General features: G+C 30.2%; 2 protein-coding genes and 1 non-coding gene across 3 annotated transcripts; all 3 read right to left on the reverse strand.

The window, feature by feature from the left end:
* Positions 1 to 3,099: 3,099 nt before the first annotated feature.
* On the reverse strand, positions 3,100 to 4,524 carry LOC17889822 (FBD-associated F-box protein At2g26860). The gene is made up of 3 exons (XM_006294281.2): positions 3,673 to 4,524; positions 3,456 to 3,593; positions 3,100 to 3,367 (listed from the first exon to the last, which is right to left on the reverse strand). The coding sequence occupies exons 1-3, from the start codon at positions 4,522 to 4,524 to the stop codon at positions 3,149 to 3,151; spliced, it is 1,209 nt and encodes a 402-aa protein (XP_006294343.1). The 3' UTR covers positions 3,100 to 3,148.
* A 1,156-nt stretch (positions 4,525 to 5,680) lies between these two features.
* LOC17889972 lies at positions 5,681 to 5,917 on the reverse strand. The gene has a single exon (XM_006296395.1). It carries the CDS (start codon positions 5,915 to 5,917, stop codon positions 5,681 to 5,683), a length of 237 nt encoding a protein of 78 aa, XP_006296457.1.
* Positions 5,918 to 6,401: 484 nt separating this feature from the next.
* On the reverse strand, positions 6,402 to 6,475 carry TRNAV-AAC. The gene has a single exon. It is a non-coding gene; the product is annotated as a tRNA-Val (tRNA).
* Between the last annotated feature and the right edge of the window lie 4,441 nt (positions 6,476 to 10,916).

The raw sequence follows: 10,916 nt of genomic DNA on the forward strand, positions 1-10,916 counted from the left end.
ATTGTCATAAACATTTATTTATTTATTTATTTTGTTGAATGATATATGATTAAGTCCTTTCATTTTCTTTGCCATTTGATTATAACTTATAGTGTAATTAAAATTTGTATTGAATGATTGTCATAAACATTTATTTTATTTTTTTTAAATTAAAGCCTTAAATATTTTTCCACCAATAAGGAGAGAGTGAAACCTTACTTTTATATATATGATTAACTTATTATTATAAATCGATTTGGTCTGTGTTTTTTTGGTAGTTTAATCTCTAATAAATGAACTGATAACTATAACTAAAACTTAAAAAGAAAATTTTATTTTGTGGTATATATATAATAAAAAATAATTTGTTTTCCACGTAAGTTACAGTTTGAATTTTTGAAAACCGACATATATTACAGATATTGGAACGGTTGTAAGAAGAGATGGATTGTAAGCCGAGAAGGATTTAAATTACATACTCCCTCTGTTTCACAAAAAGTGTCATTTTAAAGTTTTATTTTTGTTTCACAAAAGTGTCATTTTACATTTTCAATGCATCTTTTACACAGGTGTGGTGCGATGCATGATTGGCTGTAATTTTAGAGATATTGTTTTTCTTACTGACTAATCGGACTTGGTGAAGATGGTGTCTCCTCCTCATGAGTGGCCGGCGTTCTCTGTATACCTAGAAGATATCAACAATGACAGGGAGGAATTTTCATCATTTTCTATATCTTTTATTCCTAGAAATTTGAATGTAAAAGCGGATTCCTTGGCTCGCAAAGCCCGTTCTACTCTGCATATTGTCAAGTTTGTAAACAATTGTCCACCGAGTTGGCTCACTTGAGTCTTCTCCTCAGTTCGTTGATGACAAAACAAAAAAAATGCATCTTTTACACTAAACATCCTAATTTTACTCTTAATCTAAAACTAACTAAACCCCTACATCACTTATTAAATAAGAACATATGTGTATATTTTAATGCTTTCTTAATTTTTGTGATATGTGTCAAATTGACATTCTTTGTGAAACAGAAAGAGTATAAAGTAAAATATTTAAAATATTTTGAAACTAACTTTTAAAAAGTTTAAGTGTTAGTAATATTTTAACTCTACATCAAGTTTAAACTAAATCATTATTGACCTAGTCATAATTTTGAACATGCATTTAATTTTTCAACGATTATATGACGGGATGGTTGTAATATGGTTCGAACATATTATATGACGGAACAGGTTGTAAGACGAGACGAGTTTGAATTGATATTACTAAAATAATAAAATATTATTAAACACATACTTCAATACTGATGGAATCTTCATTTTACTATTTTTAAAACAATATTAGTATAGGATATGTATAATCAAACTGATTTAGTAAAAATTAATAATATGCAATTTTATTAATTATTAAATGAATTTAAACTCTGTGAATTTTGTAAAATGTGAATTAAAATAAATGTTTGACCTCTAGTGTACCACGAGTTAAAATCTAATTAGAATTAAAAAAATTAAAAAAATAGTTATATCAAATTTTGAAAATAACGATATTTTTCTCAATTGACAAAACAATGTTATTTTAGAGCAATACTTGGGTTCACTCCTAGGGGTGAACCAACCTTATTCACCCCCTATTGATTAACCAATCAAAATAAAACAATATGCCATGTCATATTATATTTAAAAATAAATCAAAAATAAAATAAACCTTAACCACTCTTTTATAACCCGAACCAAAATATAATTTTTTTAATTACAAAATTGAAACCCTAACCACTATTTTATAAACCCAAACCAAAATAAAATGTCGTCTTATAACAAAATTTAAACCCTAATTACTATTTTGTCAACCCAAACCGAAATATAATGTTGTTTTAATTACAAAAATCTAAACCCTAACCATTATTTTCTCAACCCAAACCGAAATATAATTTTGTCTGATTACAAAATCTAAACCCTAGCCACTAATTTTTCAACGCAAACCGAAATATAATTTCGTTTAATTACAAAATTTAAACCCTAACCACTAATTTGTCAACCCAAACCGAAATATAATTTTGTTTAATTATAAAATCTAAACCTTAACCACTATTTTATAAACTCAAACCAAACTATATTTCCTTAATAAAAATCCTACAGAATTTGTTTCCATAGTTTGATTTGTTTTCTTTTATTTTAATTTTGATTTACTTTTGTAAATAAAAATGATGTGGCATATTGTTGTATTTTAATTGGCTAATTAAGAGGGGGTGAACAAGAGTGGTTCACCCCATACTTTTGGTTATTTTATTAATAACGGATTAGTCAATGGAGTAAACGGATGTTAGATGCTCTTTATTATCAAATTTTATGATATGCCACATTATGAAATAACTGTGTATGTGGACTATTACAAGACCAAACAGCCCAAAATGGCCAGATGCCCAGATACAAATAGCTAAAAATACAAGGTCAAACAGACCAAACAAGGCCACAGGCTGGCGGATGCAGAATTGTTTTTACCTGGGGCACAAAGTGTATATATATATCAATTTCAAGATGAAAAATAAACTTTCAATTTATCAAAAAGTATATCTATATATATATTTAATATTTTCTTATATATATTTTCTTATTTAATATATATATATATATATATTAGATATTTAGATTTACTTATCTAACCGTATCACACAAACTTAAACACTAAAAATAAATATATATATATATATATATATATATATATATATATTAATTACAAAATGATAATATTCTTAATGTTACTAATTTGCTAGTTTTACTATCAATTTGATAAACAAGATATATGTATACTACACCAAAAAAAATGAATTAGTTTTTCTAAAATTAAACTGGAAATAGAAAAAATAAATATCTAAAATTGATAAAAGCATATAATTTTATAGTACTAATGAGCAAAAGGAGGCCCAAACTCACGTTGGTAATGCTGAAAAATTAAGCAAATAGTACTAGTGTGCAACGGAGGCTCGAACTCACGTTGGCAATGCCAAATAGCTATGTGCCAGTTGTGCTAAATGACACATTTGCGTATAACTACTTGTTAAGTTCCACATTACAGTTAGATACCAAGTTCATTCTTGGACAACAACAACAGCAAGAAGCCTATAATACAGAGATCGATACTACAACTCCATGCTCATTTTCCAAGTTTCTATTCTCGGATATAACGTGATAAGCGCGAAATCGATGAAGACTTCAGATGACAAGCATGTTTCATGATATAACTCACGAAATCCCTCTCTTCTGGTCTTCCCGTGTACCCAGCAAACTCAAAAATTTCAAGACTATCCAACAAACATTTGGGAACAGAGGTCTCATCGTTATATTTCCAGCTAACATGTTCATAGTCCTCATCATACTCTGGATCACCCTGAGATTATATATTTATTTAAGAAAAAGAAGAGAATTAGTAAGACAACACTATAGAATGCTTTTAGATTGTAACCTAAGAAACTTACATTAACTAGAAGCTTGAGGACTCGTAGTTTAGGAGAATCCTCGAGCATCCGTACAAGTAACTTTGACCAATTATCGCGGTATATTTCTAGCTTCAGATGTTCAAGGTGATTGAAGACAATCCCATAATGATACATATTCTGCAAACATAGATCAAATTCAGTCTCAAGAAAAGATAAATAACAATTTAATATCTCAAGTGATATTAAAAAGAAGTACCTCGTCTTCAATGTCAAGTAGTACAGATAACGAAAGGCGCTTGACAGATGTGATTGATTCGAAAAGCTTTTCAACATCTTGCTCAACAAAGAGATCTGCTTCTTCAACCTTAGGCATATGCGTAATCAAATAGGAGAAACGTTCTCCATAAAGACTCGGAACTTCGAAATACTTCAAAGAAGGAGTAACTATGACATATCCATCACATGAATATCCACCATCTATAGGCAAAGTTAGTCTCAGTAAAGATGGAACCATAACAACTAAGGTTTTCACATTGTCATGTCTATTTCTTTCAATAATCAACTCTTCAAGAACAGGACAATACGAAAGAAGCAGTTTAAGGGAATCTTCATTCGAGTACACCACACAATGAAGCTCCAGAGTTTTCAAAGAAGGAAGACAAACCGTTCGAGGAACATCCACAATAATTTCACAGGTAAGTTTCAAAGTCACAAGCGAATTGCAAGTGTACAAGCTACTTGGTAATAATGCAACAGGTTTGCCAATGTATGACAAATCACAACAGTCGATGATCAGCTCAAGAACATTGCGAGAAATCGAAGTATCGACCCAAAGCTTTATATCCTCAGGTGGAAATGATGTAGTAAAACATTGGAGATGAAAGCTTTCTATAACGTGAGGTTTAAGTAAAGGCAGGTTCTTGGTGATAAAATCACGAATGGGAAGATCTGGTTTGAAATGATTCATCACGAACTTGAGTTTAGGAACCCACATCCAAAGAAACTCCCATCGTTTAGACAAAACACTAGTTGATACAACTTCTTTTGTCGGGAGTAAGGACAGTATCTTGACTAGTAATTCATTAGGTAACCCACTGATTCTATCCATATCTTTAACCCTAAAACAAAAGATTTCAAATTTTCAGATCCTCCACGTTAACAAAACACACACACAAAAAGAGAACACAGGTAAACACAAGTATGACTGTAAAGGATTTGTCTAATTGTCTGAAAGCAACAGAACAAAACAAAGGAACGAGACAAAACCTAAACAATAGAGAAAAGTTGGGAAAATAAAAAAACCCTAGAAAGAACCTGTGTAGCTACTTTCAATGGAAGCTGGATGGATTCTCCGTTCTCGCTCAGGAAGATGAATCAGGAGCAAACTAGGGAAGTGTTGTGACTGAGCTCTAGCATCGATGTTGAGTGTGAACTTCTATGTGGGTGTTTTTGTATGGGCCTTCAACATGGCCCTTTTAATAGGTTTCTAAAGCCCAACATATTTTGTATCTTTTAGTGTCCATGTTTTTTTTTTGAAGTTATTATATAAATCGATTTGGTCGTTTTTTGTAATATAGTCTCTAATATATGAACTGATAATTATAATTAATTTTTAAAGAAAATTACATATTTGATATAACGAAAATTCATAGTTTAAACAGTATTTTTCCTAGTCGATAAAACGACGTTATTATACCAATAACGGATTAGTTAACGAAATAATAAACGGAGTGTTACATGTTTCGTTGTCATATTTTACGACGTGTTATATTTTGACTTCATCAATAATATTTGATGTTTAAAAAAATAGTCAACACGATTCCATCTCATAAATTACTTTATGGAAAATTCATGATTTATATGAAACTTTTTTGGGAAAGTTCATGGTTTTATGTGATATTTTCCCAAAAAAGTGATGATGTTACATGTTTTTTCCATGTCTCCATTGTTTTACATATGAGTCATCATCTCTAGAACGAAACTATTCAAATTAGCCGACACTAAACTGTACATAGTCTATGTACAACATTTCATCCACAAACCAATGATTAAAACCAAAAGTGTTCAAAAACCAAAACCAAAAAACAAATCAACAATTTAAGCATGGAAATAGGATAAACATATAAATCTTTTTTTTATCATATTATTACTAAACAGATTACATAGAAATATCATAACGTATATTGTATATTAAATTAATCTCCCTCCATAAAATCACCATTGTATATTGTATAGTAAATTAATCAAAACAAATAAATATCTTTTTATCGATGTTTTTCTTCTTCCGACTCCATGAACATAGAGTTCCTCCTAGTTCTAGCTACAGCCGGCGGAGACTCGTAACATTTTTTACGACAAGCCGCACATTCGGACACCGGCGATGTACGTGTACAATGCTTTCGACAAATCCTAGTGCATTCGATCTCCGATTTCGCCTCGCATTCTATCACAATTACCGCTAGTACCATCATCAACAACGCAATGCTAATTACTTTACCCATTTCTTTGTACTTTTAACTCTTTTCTTTGTTTGTGTTTATGAATGAGTTCTAACTTGTGATGAAAACGTTTGTATTTATAATACTGAGACCAAATGAAAACATCTGTATTTTCATTTAGTATTAGTCAAAGTTTTTATTTTTCTTTCCGTTTTGTTCTCAATTTGACTTTATTTATTGTTTGGTTTAAGTCAAATTTAATGTTCAATTTTGTAGTCCTCTTTTTTATATTCAAATGGTTTTTTTTTTTTACCAATTCGAGCATGGAAATGAAAACTTTACGAGATTTTGTAATTTGCTGCATGAAAAAAATGGCAAATGACACTTTTATTTAAGTACATTATACGAAACTTCAAGTTATAAAGATCAATAGTTTTCAAAATGCAAACTGAGTAAGGAGCATCATCAATATAGTTTCCAATATCAAATGCATGGCGAGAAGATAAGTTTATATATAAAGAAAATTTATTAAAAAAAAAAAAAAATTTGGCTTCGCCCGGGTTCGAACCGGAGACCTTCAGTGTGTTAGACTGACGTGATAACCAACTACACCACGAAACCATTACGAGCCATAATAGTCTCTTCTATATGACCAGAGTCTTTATGGTGCTCCAGTTTTTGGACATGCTTCGAATACAATGTCCGAGGCCACCACAATATGCATAGCCCTTGACACCAATTGCACTAGATAAAGAACAAATTTTACTTTCTCTTTACACCTACATGTGTATTAATCACTCTCTATGTCTCACATTCAAGCCTTACAACGTAATTTTTCAATTCAACTGACTTATATATATATACTAGATAAGGTCCGCGTTTTAAACGCGTTAAAAATTAATGTAATTTAAAATACTTTGTGTTAGAAATTTAAAAATCATAACATTAATAAAAATTTGTTAATATGTTTAGATCATGAATTCATCCCTACAAACTCTTTACTTTTCAATTTGTTTTATGTTTTCCTTTATAAATATTATACACTACATTGCAACGATAACTACACTTTTTGTCCAATGAAATTAATGTTAAATAGCTTAAACTTTTAATTTGAAAATATATACTTATCAATATTTTAATTTTTTTGAATCTTATATTTAAAATATATTTTAACCTTAAAAATTCAGTTTTGCAATCACATTTTAGTATCTATATCATCATAACCTGCATTTTGACTCTTCGCACTTCTTCCGAGATAAGATTTCAAATTTTGAATAAAAAATAATTTATACATCTATATATATAAAGTTAACTTTGCTCTATTCTCCTTCAGCCACATCATCTGCCACGTCATCCACCACATCATCATTTATCTTTTTTTCTTAGCTATAATGTAAATATAATTAAAATTAAAATTAAGATTTTACAAAAAAAAACCTACAAGAAAATAACCAAGAAAAGAACAAAAACAAAGCTACTGTATAATTAAGCAAGATTTGGAATAAGGAATCCATAAAAGCATGAGCTTGTGCTAACGTTTCTTTAGTGTCCTTGACGATATGATATTGCGAATTTCGCGGTCAATCAACTTGAAAAAAGACAAACGCTCGGAGTTATACAAGACGTTGTTGCGCTGCCGTCAAATGATGTAGACTTTCTTTTGAGATGTTAGCTTCTAGAGGAGAGCAAGGACTATTGAAGAAGAGAGTCGAGTCCAAGAGAGTAATTTTGACGACGAGGCGAAAAGTCATTGTCAAGGGCAGAGCCTAGAAAATAACAACATCCAAAGCTCGACAGAAAAATCAGAAAAAGGAAGAGATGGTCCCAAGATTCTGAAACAAACAACGATAGACAACACTCTAAAGACTGAATATATCCCAAGGAAACAAGTCTTTGCCACGTGAGACATCTATCAAGGTGACTTACCCACATATGGAAAGTTATATTTGGGACAACCTCTTTGAACCAATCATAATATGTCAAATCCTTTTCTGCTTCCCGAAGTCACAATGCTTCTGAAGTCTTGGCTAAGAAAATCCCATGACACCATACATCACATGCACACCGTGAGGACAAATCATCAACCAATATGAAAAAATAGAATAACAAAAAAATGACAACAATAAAGAAAAATAAAACAAACGTTGCAAAACAAAAACAAAATATATAAAAAAAATCGAAATATAAATTAAAAGTATAACAAAAAATTAATAAATAAAATTTCAAACTTTCCGCGCGTAGCGCGGGTCAACAACTAGTCATATTATATAATACATATATATATATATATATAATATTCAAAATTTTTAAAAAGTAATTGAGAAATAACATCCACAAAAGTTTGGAGGAATTTAAGAAAGACCATTTTTCCAAAACCACTTTTCAAAATTCTCCCCTATTTAAAAAAATTATTCAAATACCACTAAAATCAGATATTTATTTAAATATGTGTATAAACTTATAAAAATATATACAAAACTACTATATATATGTGTAAATTAGATATTTATTCAAAAACAAATTGGAAATTCAAAATTGTCCGGAGTATTATTCTCCTATATGCCATAATCTTATAAGTAATATTTTACCTCACATCAAACTAATTTTAAATGTGTTAGAAAATATAAAAGATAATAAAATATACTAAGAATTTACCAGAGGAAAAAATTTATATATATCATCAATTTTCATTAAGTAAACAAATTTTATTCATATATGCACGTTTTTCCATTTTCACATGAAACTACATGCATTAAAATCTTAAAATTAAAACATGTAAAAAATATACTAATACATATTTTCTTCACGTATTTTAAAATTTATTTTATAAATTCGTTATTTTTCAAGTTTTTGTGTTTTTACTTACATATAAAAATAATATATTAAAACGATAAATACTACCGGTATGCAATTAAATTATGTTAAATATATTATGTTGTTTCTAAAAAATAAATTTGTTATAATTTTTTATACACATGTCAAAATCTAACTAAGAACACACATACAATGAAATTAAACAAAATATATAGAACACACATACAATGAAAATGAAACAAAATATATATTTGGTTTTGGTTAACATTCCTTGTTGATTTAGGAAAAGGTAAAATTAATAGATATAAATATGTAAATTATATGTAGATATAATTTTTTGTTAATCAGTTTTTTACGATGTTAAAAACAAAATAAAATATTATTTGACACATGGCAAGATCTAATTAATTTATTTAACACGCGTCACGTTAATGGCTAATTTTGTAAACCCAACTTTATATAATAAAATGTGTACATAATTTTCATTTTATCTATTTTCTAATCATTTAATTTAATTTTATTAATTATTAAATGATATTTTATTTTCCTTCTAAAACCTTTAAACTTTAGTCATGGCTATGTGTACTTTTCTGATTCACAAAGATATATAAACCAAATATTATTTAGCTAATCTATTATCAATCTTAGGTTCTAAGTTCTATCAAAATATTGCTTAAAAAAAATATATAATTAATATTATTACCACATGAAACTCTTCTTTAGGTAATCAAAGATCTTTCGGTTTGTTGAAAGAAAATCTTCTAGCAGACATGTGATGTGTGACACTCTTTAGATTGAAGAGCCAAGATATTTCATATAATGAGATGAGCAATTTGATGTTTTTTGAATTTTTCCAACTGAATAGATTAAAATTACAAAAATCGAATGAGTGAATATTTCTAAAATAAAATAAAAAGAAAAGAAAATGTTTTGAGATCGTTCCTATTTATTAGATTTTTATTATATCACATATACATATAAATCACAAATGAGTTTTCCATAGTTTGGGTTTATAAATATTACACATACATAAAAACACACAAATTAATAATATTTTATTAATAAAAGAATTTAATGATTTTTCAGTTTATTTTATTAATTATCTAACTTTACGACAATTTTCATATAAGATTTCATTATATCAATTATTAGAAGATGAAGTAAATGATTCTTAATAGTTTTTTTTTTTTTTTTTTTTTTATGAATGTGAAAATATATTCAAACCAAAAAAAGTTCCTTTGTACATGAAAGCATCCTTATATCAAAAGATTTGAATAAAAAGTTAAAAAACGTGTAAGCAAAATAAGGCAGAGAGAAAGAGAAGAGTTTAGGTGCGAGCAGCCAGCCAAAGTTGGAGGCCATCACCAAACTTTGTCGACTGGTCCTGCATTGAGAGAAGCTTATTCCGAACCATACGGTCCAAAGAACTGATTAAGCGGTCCGTGGTGCTTGGCGTGTCCCCATGTCTGCGGCGATTGCGTTCTAGCCAGAGCGTGTGAACCACAGCCTGGAAAGCAAGGCGCAGAAGAAAGCAGGTGGTGCCTTTAAAAGTCTGACCCGAGAGAAGAACCATGAGCTGAGTAAAGGAAGCAGAGAAGTGGTGTGCCATAAGCTTTCGGGACAAGGCCTGCCAAACCCGAGAAGAGTAGGGGCAAATGAAATACAGATGAGTCAAAGTTTCCAAAGGTGCCCGACAGAAGACACATGATGGGTTCACTCCGCTGTTCCAGGATAGCATACGTTCCCCCGTTGCGAGTCTATTTCGAGCAGCTAGCCAAACCAAGAAGGAATGCTTCGGTATAGAGTTTGAAAACCAAACAACCTTGTGCCAACTCACTTGCAGTCCAGTACGGCGAAGTTGCGACCAAGTTTCCGAAGTAGAGAACCGAGGCAGATACTTCGCATTAGCATATCTCCATAAGGCTGTATCATTGTGCTCACAGTTACCTCGGGCTCGAAGATGTTCGAGTTCGAGTTCGATCTGATTTAGCGTAGTAGACCGGTGACAGCGTCGAGTGCGCATGTGTAAAACCTTAGAGACTGTGGCAGATGAGGGAATACCAAGAGCAATGAATCCCCTATCCCCAAGTAGCTCATATAAACAACCAAGGGAAGACCAGTGATCGTACCAAAACGATGTATTGGCCCCATTACCAATCTCCATCCTATGGAAATCTTTTGCATATTGCCTATACTTGAGCAGCTTCTTCCACATCCAAGATCCTCTAGAAGTGGTCTCCTTTTCTGA

Source organism: Capsella rubella, unplaced genomic scaffold, assembly GCF_000375325.1.
Source record: "Capsella rubella cultivar Monte Gargano unplaced genomic scaffold, Caprub1_0 scaffold_4, whole genome shotgun sequence".
Taxonomy (NCBI): domain Eukaryota; kingdom Viridiplantae; phylum Streptophyta; class Magnoliopsida; order Brassicales; family Brassicaceae; genus Capsella; species Capsella rubella.